At 46.0% G+C, this 25,031-nt stretch overlaps 2 protein-coding genes across 3 annotated transcripts in view; both read right to left on the bottom strand.

Annotated features, from left to right (window-relative positions):
- Positions 1 to 5,933, bottom strand: part of Ddx46 (DEAD-box helicase 46) — a 46,722-nt gene extending 40,789 nt beyond the window's left edge. The window contains exons 1-4 of the mRNA XM_048333988.1: positions 5,779 to 5,933; positions 1,677 to 1,871; positions 1,142 to 1,285; positions 104 to 194 (exon numbers count right to left, since the gene is read on the bottom strand). Of these exons, the coding sequence (XP_048189945.1) occupies positions 104 to 194; positions 1,142 to 1,285; positions 1,677 to 1,871; positions 5,779 to 5,795 (447 nt within the window). The 5' untranslated portion in view covers positions 5,796 to 5,933. The remainder of the gene's footprint in view (positions 1 to 103; positions 195 to 1,141; positions 1,286 to 1,676; positions 1,872 to 5,778) is intronic.
- Positions 5,934 to 9,659: 3,726 nt separating this feature from the next.
- On the bottom strand, positions 9,660 to 16,160 carry Camlg (calcium modulating ligand). 2 transcript variants are annotated; one of them, XM_048334253.1, is made up of 4 exons: positions 15,952 to 16,160; positions 13,838 to 14,298; positions 11,338 to 11,403; positions 9,660 to 10,265 (listed from the first exon to the last, which is right to left on the bottom strand). In XM_048334253.1, the coding sequence occupies exons 1-4, from the start codon at positions 16,121 to 16,123 to the stop codon at positions 10,074 to 10,076; spliced, it is 891 nt and encodes a 296-aa protein (XP_048190210.1). In that variant the 5' UTR covers positions 16,124 to 16,160; the 3' UTR covers positions 9,660 to 10,073. The 2 variants fall into 2 exon arrangements, with proteins under 2 accessions (XP_048190210.1, XP_048190211.1); XM_048334254.1 differs by having other exon boundaries at positions 13,838 to 14,295.
- Between the last annotated feature and the right edge of the window lie 8,871 nt (positions 16,161 to 25,031).

The raw sequence follows: 25,031 nt of genomic DNA, 5'->3' as shown, positions 1-25,031 counted from the left end.
TATTGCCATTTATTTTATATATGCTGTTTACACAGCACATATCATTAAACAAATAATTTACTATAACAGAAACCAGACAGCTATGTTAAGTAAGTAAACATACACCAGCATCTTTTTCCTTTTCATCCTCCTTGTCATCTTTTTTCTTCTCTTTCGAACTCTCTCCACCTTCTGTTTTCTCTTTGGATCTAGACCTACAAAAACAGAGACATAGAAATCACCCATTTGTTCATGAAAATACTTTCAGGGCCGGGAGTTTGACCTTGTGGTAGAGTGCTTGCCTAGCATGCACGAAGCCCTGCGTTCCATTCCTCAGCACCACATATACAGAAAAAGCAGGAAGTGGTACTGTGGCTCAAGAGGTAGAGTGCTAGCCTTGAGCAAAAAGAAGGCAGGGATAGTGCTCAGGCCCTGAATCCCAAGGCCCAGGACTGGCAAAAAAATAAAAACAAGTCTATACCAGCACAGAAAAAAAGAAAAAAAACACATACCGAATGTTGCTTACATCTCAAGAAACATACACATTTAACTTACCAATCCTAAATAGCAACTCAGCAATGTATATGAGTCTAGAAAGTCATCTGTCAACACATACTAGAAATATAATGTAAAAAAACAATTTCAAAAGAAGAAACACTGAAACTGGAGGTATGGCTCAGTGGTAGTTCTTGCATATATGCAGAAAGTCTAGGGTTCCATACCCAACATTGCCATAAAAATTAATTAATTCCTGGGCTGGGAATATGGCCTAGTGGTAAAGTGCTCGCCTCATATACATGAAGCCCTAGGTTCAATTCCTCAGCACTACATGTATAGAAAAAGCCGGAAGTGGTGCTGTGACTCAACAGGTAGAGTGCTATCCTCGAGCAAAAAGAAGCCAGTGACAGTGCTCAGGCCCTGAGTCAAAGCCCCAGGACTAGCAAAAAAAAAAATTTAATTAATTCCCATAAAGATATCTACCAAATCCACTTGTCAGTACTAGTGGTGCATATTAAATAAGAGTGCAATGCATTCCACCAACAGTTCACACAGTAAAGCCAAATTCAGTAATTCTTATATGGACAAATTTAAAGCATGGGATGTGGGGAACACATAGGGGAGGTAGCTCTCACCCCGCACAAGGGTCCATCTATAACATTACCTGTTTTCAGCTTTCTTGCTTTTATTGCCAGGACTGGAGGACCGAGATCGCCGACCCCGGCTTCTGCTTCTTGACCGTCTCCTATCTCGGCTTCTAGATCTTCTTCTTTCTCGGCTTCTGTCTCTCTCTCTACTTCTGGAACGCCTGAAAGGGGCACATGTTTCATTGAGATCTGAGGATTGAAGCTAGCCCAAGCAGTAAAGTCAGTGAGACTCCTATCTCCACTTAACCACCAAAAATTATGCAATAGTACTGTGCCTCAAAGTGGTAAGAGTACTAGCCTTGAGACTAGCCTTGAGCATAAAAAAAGCTCAGGGATAGTGTGCAGGCCGTAAGTTCAAGCCCTAGCACCAGCACAAAAAAAATTTGAGTCTCTTCATAAGCTAATCATTCTGGGTCTCATGGAAAAATGGGAATAAAACAGAGAATCCAGTAAACACACACACACACACACACACACACACACACACTTTTGGAGAACTACAAATTAGCTGACAACACTCAATTGATCGCTGTTTCTTCAGACTCATCTTACCTCAGACGCTTCCTGTCCCTGTCCCTTGACCGAGATCTTCGTTTATCCCTGCTCCGAGACCTCTCTCTCCTTCTATCTCTATCTCTGCTTCTAGACCGTCTGTCATCTCCACGTTTACTTCTTTTGTCTGAGGGCGAACGACTTCTAGATCGACTTCCAGAGCGACCTCGTGATGCTGATCGTTTTCGATAGTGGCTAGAATCATGTTAATACAAAGATTAAATTTAGTGTGTAGATAAATACTTGTCAGTGTGACTGAACCGAGTCACCTTAGGTGAGGAAAGCACACTGAGACTATCCAAGAGTGAAAGTGACTGCAAAGATGACTACATCTCAACGACCCAGACCTAAAGCATGGATTCATTCCTTGATAAGATCCACAGTACAAGGCATTCTGGGGAGGTGTAAAAAGTAGGAGGTAGGGCCTAAATGAAGATTGGTTACTGGGGGATCTCTTTGGAGGCTGTATCTTTCCTGGTCCCAGACTCTCGCTGCTTCCTGGCTGACATGAAGTAAATGTTTTTGCTCCAGCACCCCCCTCCCCACCAGTCATGATAGCCTGATATCTCTGAGTAACAAGTAAGTAAATTTATCCTCCTTTAAATTGTTTCTGGGGCTGGGAATGTGGCTTAGTGGTAGAGTGCTTGCCTAGCATGCATGAAACCCTGGGTTCAATTCCTCAGCACCACATAAACAGAAAAAGCCAGAAATGGTGCTATGGCCCAAGAAGTAAGAGTGCTAGCCTTGAGTAAAAAAAGGAGAGGGACAGTACTCAGGCCCTGAGTTCAAGCCCCAGGACTGGCCAAAAAAAAAAAGCTATAAACTGGATAAGACCACTAGAGAATAGCACTACTGAACATCCTTCTAGTGCCTCAAAATCAGACCAAAAGTTGTTACCTTTCCCTCCCCAAACTATTTATCACCTCCCAATGGGCTTGAAACTAATCATCAATACTGTTCTTTAGCTCATTCTACACAACCAGTAAAACACTAATCTTCACCAATTGTACCTTTGTAATTCCTTTCATACTATACCACCTCTAGGTTTCCACAGTCCACATCAGACCTATCTGCTTTGGACATTTTTGACTCTGGGTCTCCCTTTTCCCCTTTAATGTCTTAGCTGCTAGGGTAACTTTCCCAAAGTACAACTCAAATTCTACTACATGACTCTTATACAATTATCATCAAAGACAGTTTTCTGCAAAATTCAATCAACAACCCACACTTTCTGAGCCCCTTTCAGGCCCTAAAATCCTTCCACTTCACTCCTTCATGAAAACTGTATATGTAGGCAAACTGGACTCTAGAGCTGTTTCTCTAACATTTGCTTTTCCCCACCTCTGGTCATTTCATTGTTCCCTCAAAAAAGCACCAGCCAAGCATGGCACAAAGCCATGGGAGAGACTAAAGAAATGGAATGAACCTTCTTGTGGAAGACCTTGAAGGCTGACTTGGAAACAACAGGAATCAATGGAGACCAATGTCTGGGGAGAGCAGCAATCTTATCTTTATTTCAGAAGTGTCATTTAGACCCCAGTAAGAGGTACCTAATGATTAGAAAGAATAGCAATTTGAGAAATGTGTAGGAGTTTGGACAATAAATGATGGGGGTTTCATTTAAGTCAGGAAGGGGGAGAATGAGTGCAGAATCTAAGTGGAAGTCCACAGTAACAGAGAAGAGTAAAATAATGATCTTCAGATTTTTGGTCTAGTGGACAGATAAGAGTGCCTTTAGGGTAATTTAAAAGACCTTCACAGAAAATTTCAATAATTAAGGAAAAATTCTTTATCCAGAGGATGCTTACATGATTTGTATGTTTGCTAAACTTCATCAGGGTCTACTATTATCTTACACTAAGTTCATTCCCAAGAACCATTATACCTCAATAAAGTCTGTTACAATTTTTTTTTTTTTTTTTGGTTAGTCATGGGGCTTGAACTCTGGGCCTGGGTGCTGTCCCTCTCAGCTCTTCAGCTCAAGGACAGCATTCTACCACTTGAGCTACAGTGCCACTTCCAGTTTTCTGAGGGTTAATCAGAGATAAAGAATTTCACAGGGCTGGGAATGTGGCATAGTGGTAGAGTGCTTGCCTAGAATGCATGAATCCAAACAGATAAAGCCAGGAATAACACAGCGGCTCAAGAGATAGAGTGCTAGCCTCAAGCAAAAAGAAGCCAGGGACAGTGCTCAGGCCCTGAGTCCAAGCCCCAGGACTGGCCAAAAAAAAAAAAAATCTCAAGGACTGTCCTGCCTTGGCTGGCTTTGAACTGCGATCCTGGGATCTCAGCCTCCTGAGAAGCTAGGATTACAGGCGTGAGCCACTGGCAGCTGACTGTTCGTATTTTAAACAAAGCAAAAAGTTGGGTGCCAGAGCTTCAGGCCTATAATCCTAGCTACTCAGACATCTGAGGCTAGGGGCTGGGAATATGGCCTAATGGCAAGATTGCTTGCTTGCCTCGTATACATGAAGCCCTGGGTTCGATTCCTCAGCACCACATATATAAAAAAGGCCCGAAGTGTCACTGTGGCATAAGTGGCAGAGTGCTAGCCTTGAGCAAAAAGAAGCCAGGGACAATGCTCAGGCCCTGAGTCCAAGCCCCAAGACTGGAGAGAGAGAGAGAGAGAGAGAGAGAGAGAGAGAGAGAGAGAGAGAGAGAGAGAGAGAGAGAGAGAGAGAGAAAGAGAGAGAGAGATCTGAGGCTAAAAATTCAGAGCCAGCCCCCAAAGACAAATCCTGGAGAGTCCACTTAACCAGCAAAAAGCTAGAGATGGAGATGTGGCTCAACTAGTAGAATGCCCATCTTAAGCAAAAAATCACAAGGCCCTGTGGTCAAGCCCCAGAACTAGCACAAAAATAATAGTAATAAATGATAATAAAGCAAAATCTTAACTGTCCCTTGAAAGTATCTCAAAATATCTTTTAGACACCACTAAATACATTTTTAAGATAGGAAATCGCAAAGTCTGTTCCCAGTTATCAAACTAAAGTTTTGAAGAAACTTTATCATTCCAAAAAGGCCTCCATTGCAGTTTTAAAAAGATAGAAAGCATGTTGAAAATAAACCATACGACCTGTGGGTGGGGATGGGAAGGAAAAACTGGAAGAAACCAAGGGAAGGGATGACACTGTCCAAAAAGAAATGTACCTGACTTATGTAACTGTAATCCGCTTGTATATCACCTTTATGTTAACAATTTAATTGCTTTGGTTTTTTTAAGATAGAAAGCAGGTAACCAAGAGATAGACCTATTTGTGAAGTAAATGACTGCTCATCAAATATTTATTGTAGTCCAATAAAGGCCAAGTAGGGTGCGGCGCTGTTTAGGTTTAAAAAAAAAAGAAAAAAAAAAGTCTACGCAAAGCCGGGTGCTGCTGGCTCACTCCTGTAATCCCAGCTACTCAAGAGGCTGAGATCTGAGAATCGTGGTCAAAGTCAGGAAGGGCAGAAAAGCTCGTGAGACTCAACTCCAATCAACCTGTAAAAAGCCAGAAGGGAGCGAGCTGTGGATCGAATGATCTAGTCCTGAACAAAAAAATAAAAAAAGCTCAAAGACAGCAGCGCCCAAGTCCTGAGTTCAAACCCCACGACTGACATGAAATAAAATTTAAAGAAAAAGGAAAAATCTGCTTCACAGTGTTTCGTTATACTTGGGAAGGACCACAAGTGCGCCAAAAAGTGAAATCAGAGCCTGGAGCTGAGAAACGCTGCAAACGCCAGGAAGGAAGAGATAGTCAGGGAGGGCTTCCAGGCGATGACGGGAGATCAAGGCGGGGACTCTGGCGCTGGCCTCCGGGGAGGAGGCGCTGGCGGTGCCCGGTGGTCACAGGGAGGGCCCTGGCGGTCCCGTAACGTCCCGGAGCTTTGCTCCCGCCGCCGCCGCCGCAAGGGCGCGAACGGCAGAGGCTATGGGGAAGGGACGTCGGGGCGCCAAGTCCGGGCGTCGGGTGCGTCGCCGGTCACACTGAGGGGCCGTTCCCCTCCGGGCGTCCCAGGCGGCCACCTGCGGACAGACCCGCTGCACGTGGGGCCGGGCCCGGCCCGCCGCCGCCTCAACTCCCGCCTCCCCTCCTACCCGCTGACTTCCCGCCGGACTCACCGCGACTCCCGACCCATGATGCCAGTACCCGGGGGCAGAGCACACGAACTGCAGGACGAACGCGGGAACAGCCGCGCTGCCGAGGGCGCCGAGCGACACCGGCCCTAAGACGCCTCGGATGCCACAGAGGAGGCCGCCATAGCGGAGACCGCCGTCCCAGCGCGGCCAACGAAAACAGGAAGTGCCGGTGCCGGCCGCCCGCCCGCCCACCGGAAGCCGGAAACATACGACCGGAAGCCGTCACCTCCCTACAGCGTCGCCTATCGGCCGGAGTCCGCGCTGCCTCACCGCAGCGCAGTCACCGAGCAGCGCTGCCTATTGGTAGGAGGCCACGTTGCATCCCCGCGGCGCTGTGGAGGCCGCGCATAAAAAGGGAAGCCAAGACCGAGCAAAGGCCAGTAGGAGGCTGACTGGCTGGTACCAAGGAGGGCATGTCAGCCTGGTTTTCCCTGCAAGAATCTCTGCTACAGCGGCCTGTCGCTGCTGTCCCAGAGCAGGAGCTCATATCTTCCTTAATCTGCACTAAATCACACTACCTACCTAGACTTCTCTGCTCACGTACTCTAATCGGGTGTGCATTACCTCGTGCCAGGCACACGCCAGCTCCTGAGGAGAGTGCTTAGTCTAGTAGGGGACTCAAAGCGGGCAGATGGCCTTCCCTTGAGGAGAATCCACACTGGAGAGGGCCCAGCTCCCACAGAGGGAAGTCATCTTGCATCTTTAAGGCAGCAGTCCACCCAGGTAGGAAAGACCATGAGATTCTTATCTCCAATAAACCACCAAAAAGCCAGACATGGATCTGTGGTTCAAGTGGTAGGACACAAGCCTTACACAAAAAAGCTCAGGGACAGTGGCCAGGCTCTGAGTTCAAGCCCCAAGACCAGCATGTGGGCACACACACACACACACACACACACACACACTGAGGAGTTAACCTGGCAATGACCACAAAGAGCTAAAAGTAACTGTTCTCAACTTGGCCTGCACAGGGAAGGCTCAGGGAGAAAAATACAGATGCTGTAATTTCTCTCAGGATCTCCTTTCACTACCATGAAACTTAAAGCCTTGCAGTGATTGTAAAATACAGTCAGGATTGAGAGTGCTCTCCTGCAATATGCATGCCATAACGCAACACTCATTTGTACCTCTTAGTTTTTCCAAAAATAAAGGCTAGTGCTATACAACGTGGGCCACAGCTTCACTTCTGGCTTTTTTTTTTTTTGTCAGCTGTGGGGCTTGAACACTGTTCCCTGAGCTCTTCAGTGCAAGGCTAGTGCTCTACCACTTGAGCCACAGCACCATTTCCAGTTTTCTGGTGGTTAATTGGAGATAAAAGTCTCAGGGCTTTTCCTGCCTGAACTGGCTTTGAAATGAGATCCTGAGAATTCAGCCTCCTGAATAGGTAGTATTATAGGCATGAGCCACTGGCACCTGGCAGACTTCTGGCTTTTTTGGTGGTAATTAGTAATCAGAGACTCATGGACTTTCCTGCTTTGGCTGGCTTTCAAACATAATCCTCGGATCTCAACATCCTGAGTAGCTAGGGTTACAGGCTGAGCCACTGCAGTCCATCTGTCTAGTTTTAATACATGTACATTTTTAAACACTAAAAAAAACTATATGATTTTATGTTATTCAACACATTGAAGGAAATAACTAAGGAGATACCAAATAGAGGGGAAATATGGCACCGATAGAAACTGATATGGATCATTTCTTCAACATATAAATTTGGCTATGCGGGGCTGGGAGTATGGCCTAGTGGCAAGAGTGCTTGCCTTCTACACATGAAGCTCACAGTTCGATTCCCCAGCACCACATATATGGAAAACGGCCAGAGGGGGCGCTGTGGCTCAAGTGGCAGAGTGCTAGCCTTGAGCAAGAAGAGGCCAGGGACAGTGCTCAGGCCCTGAGTGAGTCCAAGGCCCAGGACTGGCCAAAAAAAAAAAAAAAAATGGCTATGCTCTCTGATTACTAAAACTTTGTCATTAAATGAGACTTTTCTTGAGAATAAGAGTGGTGAACATGCAATTCAAGACAACTGGTATACCCAGGACTTTAGGGAGGAATGACAACTCTAAACATGCATTAGTTATGAAATTGGGAAATGTGTTTGCTGGTGATCTGAATCCCAAATCAAAAGAATAGACTTACTGGGTCAATGGCTCAACAGCTGTCATCCTAGCTACCTAGGAGGCCGATAGGGAGGGTCATGGTGTGAGGCCAGGCCAAGGGAGAGGGAATAATTAGCACTCTTCTCAACCAATAGCTAGATGAGGTTGCAGGAGCCTAGCTACATAGGACACTGAGATCAGGACTAGCCTGGGCTGAAAAGTACACAAGATTCCATTGCAAAGGAAAGCTGGGTGAGGTGGGATGCACCTGCCAGCTACAGTAGGAAGTGATTCACATCAAAGCATACACCAGGTAGGAAGTATGGAAAAAGAACTAAAGGGCCCATGGCTCAGACCTGTAATCCTATGTACTCAGGAGGCTAAGATCTGAGGATCACAGTTTGAAGCCAACCCAGGCAGAAAAGTCACCCCTAAGAAACTCATCTCCAATTAACCACTCAAAAACCAGAAGTGGAGTTGTGGGTCAAATTGGTAGAGTGCTAGCCTTCAGCAAAAGAGCTCGGGGACAGCACCCAGGTCCTGAGTTCAAGCCCCACAATCAACCAAAAATAAACAGTGTTTTTGACAGATTAACCAAATAGACCATACAAAAATCTGTAAGAATTTAACAAGCCATGTGACACTTCAGTTTTATCCTGTTTTCATTGTTGTTGTTATTTTGTTGGTCCTGGAGCTTGAACTTGGAGCCTGGGCACTGTCCTTGATCTCTTTTGCTCAAAGCTAGCACTCTACTATTTAAGCCACTGCACCATTTCTGGTTTTCTGGTGGTTCATTTGAGTTAAGAGTCTCATGGATTTTTCTGCCTGGGGTAGCTTTAAGCCAAGATCCTCAGATCTCAATCTCCTGAGTAGCTAGGATGACAGGTATGAGCCACCAGTACCCAGCTACTATCCTGTTATAAATGTAGCTTAATGGAAGAGCACTTCTCTACCTACACAGGAACCTACATACATTAGATATCAGCAGAGAAAAAAAATGCAAACAATATCCCATATTGTGACATATGAAAAAAGAGAAAATTTCCAATTCTAAGTGTGGAAAACAGTAGATTAAAAACTTCATAAATACATTGTAACTTCACATGCATTATCCCCCCCGCTCCCCCCACCCTTTCCTAGCCACCTCCACCCCAGGGTTCTGGGAATTCAACACAGGCCTCATGCATGCTACTGACCTATACTATCAGCCCACCTGTATGAATGTTAACCATTTCTTCCATTAAATATTTAAATAAAAACTAAGATACTATGCTGGGCATTTGTAATCCTAGCTACTCAGGAGACTGAGATCTGAGGATTACTGTTTGAAGCCAGCCAAGGCAGGAAAGTCTGTGAGACTCCTATCTCCAATGAACCACCAGAAAGTGGCGCTGTGGCTCAAGTGGCAGAGCACTAGCCTTGAACTGAAGAGCTCAGAGACAGAGCCCCAGGCCCAGAGTTCAAGCCCCAAAACAATTTTTAAAAAAACTAAGATAATAACACCCAAAAAAAAGGGGCTGGGGATATGGCCTAGTGGCAAGAGAGCTTGCCTTGTATACATAAGGCCATGGGTACAATTCCCCAGCACCACATATACAGAAAACGGCCAGAAGTGGCGCTGTAGCTCAAGTGGCAGAGTGCTAGCCTTGAGCAAAAGGAAGCCAGAGACAGTGCTCAGGCCCTGAGTCCAAGGACCTGGACTGGCCAAAAAAAAAAAGACAAATAACATATGTAGCCCTTATGTGAAAATGAACAGGCTTAAAATCAGACAGTTCAATTTCTTTCATTTTATTTTTAAAATGGTTTTCATTTCTCAAGGCAGAACAACACAAATACAAGAAGCAGTCCTTAGGGCTGGCTGATACCTTGCATATCTGCTCCCCTAAAAGCTCATGTCCAAAAGAGGAATTACAAATCTGAGAAGTCAGGGGAAAGGTTTAGACTAGGGATTCTAATTAAATAAGAGAAATCAGTAATGACATTGTTATTCTATTCTTCATATCAGTACTAACTCAAACTCACCCCTTTGAAATCAGGGAATCAGTCCTAGAGACCCTAAACAAATGGTTTTACAATTCCTGTAAAGAGAATTAAAGGTGTAAACCAATTTGCTTCCTTTAGAGGCATAGCAATAGGGAAGATTCATTGTGTTTTGTTTTGAGAGCTTCCCCCCTATGGGCCTCAGGGTACTTCAGAGCCCCAGTAACCAAGCAATTCATGACAAAAGATGAATGTAAAGAAGTAGACACAGAGATCTGTGAAGACCTCTCCCATTTTGCTGTAGGTATCCATAGATCGATTTATCACTTCAGCAGGAATTCCAGATAACAGAAGGGCAGCAGTTAGTACAGTGGTCTTTATCTTCTTTTCACCCTGCAGAGAGAAAAAGTCAAATGAATTGTTCAGCTCTCAGAAGACTATACAAGCCCTATTTAAAACATGATCAAGGAGCTGGGGATATGGCCTAGTGGCAAGAGTGCTTGCCTCGTATACATGAAGCCCTGGGTTCGATTCCCCAGCACCACATATACAGAAAATGGCCAGAAGTGGCGCTGTGACTCAAGTGGCAGAGTGCTAGCCTTGAGCAAAAAAAGAAGCCAGGGACAATGAGCCAAAAAAAAAAATAAAAAAAAAGGTTTTTACCTCCAATTAACTACCAGAAAATCAGGAAGTGGCCCTGTAACTCAAAGTGAGAGAGTGCTACCCTTGAGCAAAAAAGAGAGAGGAGACAAGTGTCCCAAGGACACTGTCAAGCCTCAGGACAAGAAAAAAATAAAAAAAGGCCAGTCCCTAGTGACTCACACCTGTAACTCCTAGCTACACAGGAGGCTGAGATCCAAAATCAATGTTCAAAGCCAGTCTGGACAGGAAAGTCCATGAGACTCTTATCTCCAATTTACTACAAACAGCTGGAAGTGGAGCTGTGGCTCCTCTGAGCACAAAAGCTCAGAAATAGCTCACAAGCCCAGAGTTCAAGCCCCAGGACCTGCACAAAAACAAATATGATCAGCCCAGTATACACACAAAGTCACATACAAATATGATCAAAAAGCAAACAGACAATGGGCCATTTTTTCAAGGAAAATGTAAACAAAAACTTGATCCCATGCTGTGTATAGTAGTATACTCCCAAAACCCTAGCATTCTGGAGGCTGAGGCAGGAGGATCATGAATTCCAGACCAACTGGGCTACCTACTCTACTCTCACTCGATCATACAAGTAAGGTTACCACTTTTTGTTTGTCTTACTTTTTGTTTTTTGACAGCATCTCACTATACAACCAAGCTGGCCTTGAACTTCTAATCTTTCTGCCTCTCCTTTCTGAGGGATTAATACCTTGCCTGGCCAACAAATAGAATTCTTTTTTTTTAAGTTTCTATTCTTAGAATTAGCTAGTCAAATCAATCTAAATATAAAATGAGTTAGGAAAGAATTTTCATTTACCTTGGGAAAATATTTGTACAGTCCCATGTACGCAAGTTGCAAAGTAAGAAATGGAGCAAATATGGACTGTGAAAACAGAAGACAGGATTAAAATTTTCCAACAGAATCATTCAAGTCACAATGTGCCAGCCTAACAAAAGCTACAAAATTTCAAGTGAGACACTACAGGAAAATGCTTAATTTAGCAGCTGAAAGTGAAGAAAGGGAAGAGTTGGCAATCCCTAACCATAAAACACGTTTCTCAGGTCAACAATTCTTTCAATGTCCCCAAGATGTTTGTTCCATAAAAACTTACCTTATTTTTTATTTAGGGGAGGATTTATTTTAATTTTATTGTCAAGATGATGTATAGACATATGTAAGGTAGTGAGTACATTTCTTGTCAAACTTGTTACTCCCTCCCTCATTTTTCTCCCACCTTCCCTCCTCCCCAATCCCTCCCCCTTTGGGAGGATTCTAGTATGGTTATTGTTGTTTAGCACAGGATCTTACTACCTAGCCAAGGCTGGCCTTGAACTCATGACCTCCTCTGCTGCTTCCTGAGTGCTGGGATTACAGGTGTACTACCGTATTCATACAAAACCTCTCTTTTAAATCAGGTGATAGATGTGTGTAATACATCATGCAGTGACATTCCTCTCCAACCTAGAGGGCTCTGACAACCTCAAGCACACATAAAGGCCCAGGACTCATTTGGGGAAAGACTTAACTCGTATAGCTGCTCTCATAGGCCCTCAAATGATAAGCTGCTCTACTACTGATAAAATGGGTTGTTGCCAAGAGCTGTGGCTCCTGACTGTAAGCCTAGTTACTGAGGAGGCTGAGATCTGAGGACCACAATTCAAAGCCAGCCCGGGCAGGAAAGACTGTGAGGGTCTTATCTCCAATGAACCACCAGAAAACCAGATGTAGTGCTGTGGCTCAAGTGGTAGAGCACTAGCCTTGAACTGAAGAGCTCAGGGACAGTGTCCAAGCCCTGAATTCAATACCTAGGACTGGCACATGCTCACACAAGCACGCACACACAGTCTTGTCAAGGTATAGACTCTAGACTCTACCTCAAGAAACATGTAAAGCAAAAAGGGCGACACGTATGGCAAGTGCAAGACCCTGAGTTCAAACTTGACAGGAGACTTCAAATACTACAAGTACAAAAATAAATAAAAATTAAAATAGGGCTGGGGATATGGCCTAGTGGCAAGAGTGCTTGCCTTGTATATATGAGGCCCTGGGTTCGATTCCCCAGCACCACATATACAGAAAACAGCCAGAATGGCGCTGTGGCTCAAGTGGCAGAGTGCTAGCCTTGAGCAAAAAGAAGCCAGGGACAGTGCTCAGGCCCTGAGTTCAAGGCCCAGGACTGGCCAAAAAAATAATAAAAATTAAAAATTAAAATATCATTCTACTTAATGATATAAACATCAACTCTCTGGAAAATTTTATGTGTGCCCAGCACAAGGTTGGTATTTTTTCCTTTTTTGGGGGTGGGGGGGGGCTTGAACTCAGGGCTTGAGCACTGTCCCAGGCTTCTTTTCACTCAAGGCAAACACTCTACCACTTGAACTACAGCACCACTTCTGGCTTTTTCTGTATATGTGGTACTGAGGAATCGAACTCAGGGCTTCATGCATGCAAGGCAAGCACTCTACTGCTAAGCCACATTCCTAGCCTGGTTAGTATTCGTAAAATGTCTACTTTGAAGAGCAAAACAGCCAACCGTGGGCTATGCTTTTCTGCACTCTTCCAAATAATGTGAAACAGCAGGACCATGTTGTGGCACAGCAAACAGATGATGCAGCCGCATTGTAAAATGCTGTAAAACCTTTCAGAAGCTGTGTTTTCAGGCTTCAAACTATGTGAAAAAAAAAATATATTAGCCAGGCACTGGTGGCTCACGCTTGTAATCCTAGTGACTCAGGAAGCTAAGATCTGAGGTCCGCAGTTCAAAGCCAACCTGGGCAGGAAGTCTGTGAGACTCCAATTAACCACCAGAAAGCTAGAAGTGGAGCTGCGGCTCAAAGTGATAAGAGTGCTAGCCTTGAGTGAAAGAACTCAAGGACAGTGTCCAGGCCCTGAGTTCAAGCCCCACTACAGACTAGAAAAAAAGAAAAGTATAAGTATATATAAATGTATAAATATATAATGTCACTTAGTTGCTGAGTGACATTGGGCAAATGACTTAGCCTCTCTGAGTCATCACTCCCTTATAGGTTCAAGTGATACCTAGTTCATCAGGATGGGCATTAAATGAATAGATATAAGCAAAGCCCTTAAACAGTAGCTACATATATAGCAAGACATTAGTAGTAGTAGTAGCAAGACATCATTAGTAGTAGTAGGCTTGCATTCTATAACTATGATGAATCATCAAGTTGATAAACGTCCAAGAGAGCTGGTAGATATTAATATCTGCAATAAATTCTATGGATTAAAAGTACCTGTTAGTATAAACAATTTGTATTTTCCAAGTAAGTGTAACAGGTAACCGCTCTTTTCTTACCAAATATTTGCAAACAAAAGCTCTGACCCCAAGGGCAAGAAGAGCACAGCCCACCAATCTAAATATTCGGAAAGAGTCAAATTCCTCTGTGGTGTTTCCATCCTCTTGATGAGGCTTTTCGCTGATTAGCTGTTTCCGAAGCTTCATGACTTCTTCGAATCTGGACAGGTACTGTTCCAGGCCATGGTGGGAAGCCCGCTGGACAGTGTCTCCTGTCACATCCCCTCTGTTCCGCTGGGGGAGTTCACGATTGGCATCATTACTGCACTCAGGGGGTTTAATGAATGAGTCCAATTTTTCTCCCATCTGGGCACCCTTAGCTTCCATAATAAGACCGTGCTCATCAGTTGCTCCTGAACCGACCGAATCACCCAGCACTATTCGCTTTGAAACCGAAGGAATGCTGAGGGAGTTCAATTTGTCACTGTCCTGCTGCTTTGATTTTGCTTGAGTGTCTTCTTCTAAGGAAAAATAAATAAATAAATAAATGCAAACAGAGCTCTTGTACACTTGTATATTATATACTCACAAACATCTCACTGTGTGTGTGTGTGTGTGTGTGTGTGTGTGTGAACTCAGGGCCCAGGTGCTATCCCTAAGCTCTTTTGCTCAAAGCTAGTGCTCTACTGTGTAAGCCACAGCTCCACTTCTGGCTTCTTTTGATGGTTTATTGGCGATAAGAGTCTCACAGACTTTCCTGCCTGGCCTGATTTGGAACCATAATCCTCACATCTTAGTCTCCTGAGTAGCTAGAATTACAGGCGTAAGCCACTGGCACCCGGCTTCATCTTACATATTAATATTTAAAAATCTGCAACTAGAACATGGCAGTATCTTGCATAAAATAGCAACAACAAAAAATAAAACCTGGGACTACACCCTCCAAATAAAGCACCCCAAAAAAGTATTCTCACAGAAGAAATAATCCAAACTTAATGAGTAGGTGCTAAGAGTAATGAGCAGACTGGGAAAGATATTAGGGATGAGCAATCATCAGGAAAATAGCGTTTCACAAATACATTCCAGCAGTATGATTTCACTTTTTGCACTAGCTTATTTGATTGAAAATGTAAACACATTAAAGCTTTTTAAGAACCAGCATTTTAGAATTAAATTCCTGAATCTGGACCTCACAGTACATAGGGTGTGGCATAGCTGCCATAGTTTATGTAGTCAGGCTGCCATTAATAGGCACTTAGGCAGTTTTTGGATGTTGTAGAGTTTAAAAAATAAAAATAAAATAACAAACAGCCAGGCACCAGTAGCTCACACGTTATCCTAGCTACTCAGGAGGCTGAGATCTGAGGATTATGGTTTAAAGCCAGTCTAGGTAGCAAAGTGTGAGGCTCCTAGCTCCAATTAACCACCAAAAGCCAGAAGTGGAGCTGTGGCTCAAGTGGAAGAGCACTAGCCTTGAGCAAACAATCTCAGGGACAGCGCCCTGGCCCACAGTTCAGACCCCAGGACCAGCGAGCGCGCGCGCGCACACACATACACACACACACACACACACACACACACTTCACTCATCCTTCAACTATGTATCTACGTATCGATCCCTCTCTGTATCTATCATCTATCTAGTATCTATCCTTGTGGAAGATCCACAGGTCTCAGGGTTGCGGCGGCCTCGGGCACACCCAGCTAGGGGTTCCCGATCCACCTAGGACGGGGTGGCCGGCTCTTCAGGGAAGACAAGTGGTGTAGACGGACAGAGTGAGAAGGTAAAAGGCAAGAGGTGGACTCCCAAGGAAGGTGATGGGAAGAAATGCGTTTGGAACTAAGGAAAGAAAATCAATCTCCTTGAGGGCTCAGGGGCCCAGTAAGTCGGAGGATGGAAGTCGGTGTCTGCTCCCGCAGACACCAGGCCGACACGGGGAGGAGGGGCCCGGGGGCCGGGCAACGCTCGGGACCGGGGCGGGGGCGACCTCGGGGCGAGGTTCCGGGAAAGAAGGAGGGACGTGCTGGGGGGGAGGCTGGGGTCCGCGGGGCATCACGGAGGGGGGCGGGAGAGGCCAGAAGAGGGGTCAGGGAGGCCAAGGGTCAGGTGTCGAGGTCAAAGGTCGGAGGAGGGGCGAGGGACGAATGACCCCGGGGAAAGCCGAAGCTCTCACCCGAAGCGCTCCCGGGCCGGTGGAAGCCCATGATCCGGTTGATGCGCTGCTCGGAGTTCATGAGCAGCTTTCTCCGCCGCAGCTCCGCCCGACGCTGGGAAGCCGACAGGCCTGAGCCTGCGGGGACCCCAGGCCTGTCCCCGCCGTTGGAGGCCACAGTCACCGGCTCCATCCTCCTCTCCACAATCGGGAAAAGGCGGCGGTGGCTGTGGCGGTGGCGACGCTGATGACGTAAGGCCCGGGCGCCGAGCGCGCGTCCTCATCCACGGTAGCCACGCCCCCCAGGCTGAGCGTCGAGAGCGCGCGCCACTCCCGGAGCGTGGCGCGCGCTCCTGGCTCTGTCCGCCATCATTGATGAGGGCAGCGCTGCACACCTGTTCCCTCCCTACCCGGATTGGTTCTCACTGTTCCGATCTTATGATGCAGGGTCTCCTCTGCCGTCCTCTTGGAAGTGAAAAATATCGATCTCATCCCTAACGAGTGGTAAAACGATGCCAGTTAGGAGGGTTCATCGTGTATTGGTGCCAGGAAGTAAAATGGAGATCGCGGCGACAGGCGCTGGCCTTCCGTAATTTCGGCGGCTTCGGTTATTGGCCAAGGGAAGTACGTCACTGCGCGGCGACGCTTTTTAGGGCGCTTGGAGCTAGGGACTCGGTGTCGCCGTTGGCTCCCAGGCTGACTTGCAACTCCCGTTGAGTCCGCGGGTTTTCCCAGGCTTTCTTTGCATTCTTGCTCTAAGGAGATTTTCCCAGTGGATCCTTCCCTAACCCTTCTATCTAAATTGAAAACACGATTCCTTTCCCTTATTTTTGTCCGTGCTATTTTCTTGCCTCTAGGTTAAACGCAAGCTCCATGGAAGCAAGCCCTGTGTTTTTGTTCATGGCTGCCATTCCTAGAAGAACACGGGTTAACCACGGGTCTGAAGAAAACCAGGCCAGGAAAGGAACATGTAGCCTCAAGTGCACAGAACTAAAATGGTGGCCTGCCATAAAATGGCATTACTTTGGTTAGAATTAAAGACTGTCCTCCCTGTGCCCGGCCCCACCCTTCCCTCCACTCCACATTTGATGGCCGCTCCCTGAGCCCAGGAGGGAATTTAAAGGGTTGCCTCCTCATGTACAGGGCTGAGCCAATGAACCACTGTGTCACAGCAATAAAAGATGCTTACAACACAAAACACCAGAGTCCAAGGCTCACCATCTTAAGATTCTGGGATTTCGTGGGGATAGCTCTGTATCTTAGAGTGTTTTTCAGACTTGATGTTGAAAAGTAAAGACAAGTATTGTTAGTGGCTCAGGCTTGTAATCCTAGCTACTCAGGAGGCTGAGATTGTTGTGCCAAGTCGCGAGACCATCACCAAGAAGACCACCGAGACACAGACATTCCAAAATGCAATAGCAAGGCAAGACTTTATTCAAATGGGGCCACGGTCCGGGCCTTGTCCTACCCACTGGCACAGCGGACGTTAGAAGGCAGCCTCGAGCTATGATTACACAGGGTTTATAAAGGCAAAAAACAAAGTTACAACAATCAGGTGTTCAAGCAGGCAAGACTAGGACACAGGTACAAATCTGATTGGCTCAGGGTTCGAGGCACCCCAGGGGTGGTCAGAGTTAAGCATTCCCAGCGGTTAGAGTTCTAGACCAACTGGGCCCTAATGGGCTTATCCTGGGTCTGCTCACAGGGCCTGCTTATCTCAGGTTCAAGTGGTAAAGCGGGGTTCACGTGGTAAAGTGGGGCCTGACTTCAAAGTCTGGCACTTCATTTCCTCCTTTTTCTTTTTGGTACCTTGGGAGCCAATCATGGCTCCATTCTGTCCATTTCAATGGCTTGCATGTCTAGGGGATGATATAGAGATAAGGCATGGGCCAATAGGGCCCAAAGTAGTAACCAAAGGGCCTGTTACCATTTCTCACAAGTACAGTCTCTGTACCTCTGTTTTGCATGCCTCTAGTTTATCCTGCCTCATCTTCCCAAAAACAACTCTGGTCCCTCGGTTTTAAAGGGGGGCTGATGGGTGAAGATCATCCATCTTCTGTAACTTCTTCAGGCTGACTCAGGGGCGTTGACCTTACCTAGTCTACTTTACCAAGAGACTGCAGGATTACTGCAAACTGAAAATTAACTTTCAGCTATACAGACTTACCATTAGCTGTATAGTGTTTAGTATCCAAATGTAAGCAACAAAATAATACATAAACTTCTCAGCTGTGCTCTAAGGGTTGGGTAGCTATACCCATATTCCTGAGCAAGCCCAAAACTACCTAAAATAAGGGAGTGAGCTGCCAAAATAATATCAACATTAGCCTGGGTAGCAAGGAAAGAAGACAAAAAGAAAATTATAACAATATTCAGTCTAACTTTCTTTTCTTGAGACGAAGGCGAAGCGGCTGAGTCAGGTGCTTGGAGACCTCCCATCCACCATGGTAGTTGTCGTCCAGGGCAAAAGGGTCAGCTGGCCTGCAGTGGGACAATGGATCCAAGTGGCGATGCCGTCTACCTTAAGGGCGGTGGTGGTAGTCAGTAGCACCACATAGGGTCCCTTCCACCCTGGTTCTAAGGATTTGGGGTTATGCCTCCGGACAAACACCCAATCCCCTGGTCTGAATAAATGGGGGGGTAGGGACAGAAGTGGAATCATATAATGCCTTAAGTTGGGGCCACATTTTCCTGTGCACTAGCTGCAAATAATCAAGTTTACACAAAAATTCAGTATCATCCAAATCAGCAAGCAATTCAGTCTGAAGGCTAGGGATAATGGGTGGGGGGTACCCATACATTATTTCAAAAGGAGTAAAGCCAAGCTGATAGGGAGAATTTCTTACTCTAAGCAGAGCAAAAGGAAGGAGTGACACCCAGTCTGCGCCAGTCTCTAAGGCCAATTTAGTTAAGGTCTCTTTTAGAGTCCGATTCATTCTCTCTACCTGTCCTGAACTCTGGGGTCTATAAGCACAATGCAATTTCCAATCCGTCCCCAGTGCAGCAGCTATTCCCTGACTTACTTTTGAGATGAAGGCCGGTCCGTTGTCCAACCCATTGGTGGATGGGAAGACATACCTGGGTAGGATTTCTTCCAGGATCTTCTTAGCCACTACATTCACGGTCTCATGCTTTGTTGGATAGGCTTCAACCCATCCTGAAAAGGTGTCTACAAAAACTAGCAAATATTTGTATCCAAATTTTCCAGTTTTAAATCTACTTCCCAATACACACCTGGCCTATCCCCACAGAGGCGAGCTCCTTTAGTAATCTGTTGATTGGGGGCATTGGTAAGCTGACAGGCCTTGCAATTTTTTTTTTTTTTTTTTGGCCAGTCCTGGGCCTTGGACTCAGGGCCTGAGCACTGTCCCTGGCTTATTTTTGCTCAAGGCAAGCACTCTGCCACTTGAGCCACAGCATCACTTCTGGCCATTTTCTATATATGTGGTGCTGGGGAATTGAACCCAGGGCTTCATGTATACGAGGCAAGCGCTCTTGCCGCTAGGCCATATCCCCAGCCCAGGCCTTGAAATTTTTAACAATATCTTCAATAAGTTGATCTCCTTGTCTAATTCTCACTTTGGAGTGTTGGAACATGTCCTGCATTTTTCAGGTTCCCATGTGAGAAGCTCAGTGGATTCTCTTAAGGATCCCCTTACCCAGCCCTTATTGGCAAGATAAGTTTCCCTTCACAAGTTTTCCACCAGTCATTGTTTCCTTCTCCGTTCGGGGTTTTGTGGGCCATGGGATTTTTCTTTATCCACTCCAAGTCTTCTTGGGAATACTGGGGCATAGGAGGCAAAGCTCGTGGCCCTGGATCTACTAAAGTCTGTTCCCAGGAAATCTGACTTGTCTGGCTGACTTAGGCACAGGGATTTTCAGCACAGTCTACGTGCATCTGACAGCCAATGCTTGCTCTCTTTTAATATGAAGCCCAGATGGGTGACTTCAGGTTTACAAATTTGTGCCTTTTAACATTCTAGTTTGTAAAAGCTTTTTCCTGACTGGCTGGGGCACTGATCTCTGATGACCTTTGCAGGCCTTTAACAGATCTCAATAAGGACACAATCTCACGTCTACAAGCTTTCTTTCCTGAACAGATGTATCAGCTTAAAATTCTCACTGCCAGTCAGAGCTTTGAGTAGATGCGGGGGGTTGGGATTTTAAACTCTCCTCTCATTTGACAAACTTACCCTTACTACCCACTATTACAGATGACTGGCAAGTTCCTGCCCAGTAGACAGACATGGGCATTGGGAAGGCATGCTTATGAACTATTCTTCTAGGACTTCCCGGCTTTGATTAACTTTTGAAAGGCCAAACAGGAGTGACTCTAGGATCTGACACCGTCTCTGCCATCCAAGCAGTGGCTTACTGCCTCTGGATGCTCTATCACTTTTGTCCCAGGAGTGACTTTACTTGGACTCGGGGCCTGAGCGCTGTCCCCCAGCTCTCCAGCTCAAGACTAGCACCCTACCACTTTGAGCTCCACACAACTCTGTTCCCAGCACTCTGCTGGCTGATTAGAGACAAGTCTCTCACAGGGACCTTTCTTTGCCCGGACTGGCTTCGAACCGCAGATTTCAGATCAGTGAGTCTTACAAGGGGCCACTTTACTCCAATTAAAAGCAACAAGGTGGTCCACACAGAAGTAGGTTTTTTTTTTTTTTGGCCAGTCCTGGGCCTTGGACTCAGGGCCTGAGCACCATCCCTGGCTTCTTCCCGCTCAAGGTTAGTACTCTGCCACCTGAGCCACAGCGCCCCTTCTGGCCATTTTCCATATATGTGGTGCTGGGGAATCGAACCAAGAGCTTCATGTGTAGGAGGCAAGCACTCTTGCCACTAGGCCATATTCCCAGCCCAGAAGTAGTTTTTAAGCATGCTCTCTTACCTGGAACTTATTAAGGGCCAGTATTAGATCTTGACAAACTTGTAGGAATCACCTGTGCTTCTCTGTGGGCCTGCTGGAAACTGTTACAAAAAACCTACAAAGAAGCTGGAATGGCAATTAAACATTTGGTAGCCATAATTCTCCTTTTCTCACTTTGCAATAATCATTTAGGACAATTTTCCATAGCCTTTTTACTAACCTCTGCTTTAACACTAGCAACACTTTAGCTTTTATCTGCATTGGAAAAACTGAAGCTCACAGGCATTCTGAAACCAGGTGCTGCCCTTTGCCTATGGGCTGCTTGTTTCAAAAGAGCCTCTTTTTTTTCTTCAGTCCCAGTTACTGCATGGCATGAAGACCTTTGAATTTTTCCTTAATGCAAGAATTACAATTAGAAATACTTATCCATTCAGCTTTCCAATATATTAGTGAGAAACATTGGCCCATTTTGCCATTTCTTCCTACATACATAGAGTTAATGAGAGTTTACTTCTATCCCCATTAGTTTTGTATATATATATATATATATATATATCCTTTTAAATCCAAATTTCTGACACTTAGCTCTGATTTTTTTTTTAATTTTAATTAAAGAACCCTGAAAAATCCTTTTTTAACTCTAGTTCCTCTTTAAAATAATGCAATAATACCTTTAAAGCATTTGGTAATGCCCAAACTTGATGACCATTTGAATTTAAACTTAAACTTAGTTTTGCATCATACTGCAGTCTTTTTTTTTTTTTTTTTTTTTTTTGGTCAGTCCTGGGCCTTGGACTCAGGGCCTGAGCACCATCCCTGGCTTCTTCCTGCTCAAGGCTAGCACTCTGCCACCTAAGCCACAGCGCCCCTGCTGGCCGTTTTCCATATATGTGGTGCTGGGGAATCAAACCGAGAGCTTCATGTGTAGAAGGCAAGCGCTCTTGCCACTAGGCCATATTCCCAGCCCCCATACTGCAGTCTTGAACATGTTTACACTCACACATGCACACACCACACACACATACATTTTCAAAAGATCTTAAAGCGCGCTGAATAAGCATCGGCTGTACATTTTAAGACAAAAACCTTTAACAAATGATTTTAGCATTCTCCAGCCTCATTTTCCAGGGCTTGATAGTTTTAGTAAAACATTTTAGCACACCAAACAATTTTCTGCTTAAGAAGGCTGGGTGGGGGGTCCCCCTAGAGTTCTTTTTTGTGGACACTCTCACTGATTGACTGATTGTGGGCTGTCACCTGTACATCTTTCCAGTGAGCTAAAGTCAAGTCCAGGGGAGTGGAAGGAACGTTCCCCATCATCCGTTGGTCAGTCAGGCACAGCGCAAGAAAGAAACACACAAAAATAATCACAGGCACAAAGACCAGACAACACTTACAGACTTAGGGAGCCGCGGCTTACAGGTTTGACTGTGTCTCTCCTGCCCCTGTGAGGGGGCAGACCACACAGTCTCAATGTGTCTCTCCTGCCCCTGTGAGGGGGCAGACCACACAGTCTTGAGGCTCTCTCTCTCCTGTTCCTGTGTAGGAGGGGACCAGACAACCCCGAATATAGAGTGGACTGGACAGGCACCCGTTAGAAGGGCCTCCCGGTCAAGTCCTTCAGGTTCAGGGTGGTAGTGGGAAGCCTGAGCCCCCTGTGGAGGGCTTAAGGTATTCCCCAAGTCCTCCAGGACTGCCCATAGAGCGTGTCCACTCCGGCTGGTCCTTCACTACCTACAGGTTCAGATTCAGGCAGCTGGCCAAAACAGAAAACAAAACTACAAATCACACAGACACAGACACAGACACACAGAATGAACAGCGCTATTTTCTTACCTTCGGAGTCTGGGGTCTTGGGGGTCTCTGGGGCCATCCCGGATGAAGCCCCATATGTTGTGCCAAGTTGCGAGACCATCACCAAGAAGACCACCGAGACTCAGACATTCCAAAATGCAACAGCAAGGCAAGACTTTATTCAAACGGGGCCGCGGCCCGGGCCTTGTCCTACCCACCGACACAGCGGACGTTAGGAGGCAGCCTTGAGCTATGATTACACAGGGCTTATAAAGGCAAAAAACAAAGTTACAACAATCAGGTGTTCAAGCAGGCAAGATTAGGACACAGGTACAAATCTGATTGGCTCAGGGTTCGAGGTACCCCAGGGGTGGTCAGAGTTAAGCATTCCCAGCGGTTAGAGTTCTAGACCAACTGGGCCCTAATGGGCTTATCCTGGGTCTGCTCACAGGGCCTGCTTATCTCATGTGGTAAAGTGGGGTTCATGTGGTAAAGTGGGGCCTGACTTCAAAGTCTGGCACTTCAAGATTTGAGGATGGCAGTTGGAAGCCAGCCCAGGCAGAAAAGTCCCCATGAGACTCTTATCTCCAACCCTACAACTGACAAAAAAAAAAAAAAAATGCTGAGATGCTGAGATTACAGTTCAAAAACAGCCTGGGAAGGAAAGTCCATAGTCCTTTTTTTATTATTATTGCCAGTCCTGAAGCTTGAACTCAGGGCCTGAGCACTGTCCCTGAGCTGCTGCTGATTCTCCTCCCCCCTCCCTCCCTCCCCTCCGCCCCCTCCTCCTCCTCCTCCTTCTTCCTCTTCTTCTTTGGCCAGTCATGGGGCTTGAACTCAGGGCCTGAGCACTTTTTGCTCAAGGCTACAACTCTACCCCTTGAGCCACAGAAACACTTCCAGATTTTTCTGCTTATATGGTGCTGAGGAATCGAACCCAGGGCTTCGTTCATGCTAGGTAAGCACTCTACTGCTAAGCCATATTCCCAGCCCTCCATGGGACTCTTATCTCCAATTCATCAGGAAAAGGCTGGAAGTGGAGGTCTGGCCCCAGTGGTAGAACACTAGCCTTGAGAAAAGAAACTAGTAGCCCAGGCCTTGAGTTCAAGCCCCAGGAAGAGCACACACAAATACAAAAGTCTGCACATGTTCAATACTAATGAAAATGTCCCCAAATACCTATCACTCAGGACTGAGGTGCAGAGCAGACAGATGGGGGAGGAGGAGAGTCTTAACTCATTTGAGCACCTACTAAATTTATTAGGTACTTCATAGCTACAATCATGTAATTTACCTTTACAAAGGAAGGGAAAGTAAGTTTGTTACATAGTAACACAGGGCCAGATTTCTCAGACTCAGGGTTTAGCATCATTTCTGGCATGTCTCCACTAGATGGCAGTAGCATCCCCTCTATTACAATACCAGACATGGCTTCAGATATTGCCAAGAGTCCCCAACTAGAGAAGATACAGCAGGATCCTCAGCAGGTAGCTGAAGTGCTTTTCTGGGGGACTAAAAGGAGGATTCCTCTAAGGAAAGTCATGCCGATGATCTTCTATCTTCTAGAAGGTGAAGGTAAAGAGCACTTCAGGGAAATCCCTTCTTTCAGTAAATTGTGAGTATGGGGTGTGGAGGTGTATGTGTACCAGTCCTGGGGCTTCAACTCAGGGCCTGGGCACTGTCCCTAAGATTTTTTGCTCAAAGGTAGCTCTCTACCACTTTGAGGCACAAGTGCAATTCCAACATGTTTGTTTTGTTTTGTTGGTCAGTCATGGGGCTTGATCTCAGGGCCTGAGTCTCTGAGCTCTTTTGCTCAAGGCTAGTGCTTTATCACTTGAGCCACAGCAATTTCCTGCCTAGGCTGGCTTCAAACTGCAATCCTCAGATCTCAGCCTCCTGAGTAGCTAGGATTGCAGGTGTGAGCCATCGACACCCAGCTTGGGAACCTAACTCACAACACACCAAAGCCCATCCATGCCATATCCAAATAATAGTAAGCACTTTCAGCTTGGTAACTGCTTGGAACTGAGTTTTCACACCTGACCTCCTGCCCTATAGATGCTAAGCATTTCTGAGTTGCTCCAGGCTTGTCCTGGGAAAGGGTGATTGCCAAGGAATACCTACCAGTGGACCTGTGATCTGGGCTCTACTCCAGGGAGTTCCTGGCGAGAAGGAAATTGCCATTTGGAGAATGGCTCATCTACTCTGCACTCTGCTCATTAGGAAGTGGGAAATGAGCCGCCCAGAACAGGTGCTGCTTCCTCGGGGGTTGTTCTGACAAAGGGAACTGGTGCAAATGAGCTTAAATGAGGCAGATTAAAGGCTGGCAGGTAGCATGGCAGCTACTGGCAGGCAGAAAACAGACAGAAATGAACCTGGAGATTTAGAACCAATGCCCATACGTCAAGTCCAGCCACTTACCCCTATCCCACAAATA

The sequence above is a fragment of the Perognathus longimembris genome, chromosome 25 (assembly GCF_023159225.1).
Source record: "Perognathus longimembris pacificus isolate PPM17 chromosome 25, ASM2315922v1, whole genome shotgun sequence".
Taxonomy (NCBI): Eukaryota; Metazoa; Chordata; class Mammalia; order Rodentia; family Heteromyidae; genus Perognathus; species Perognathus longimembris.
Note: the sequence above shows the minus strand (reverse complement) of the source record. Positions and strands in the feature narration are given on the sequence as shown.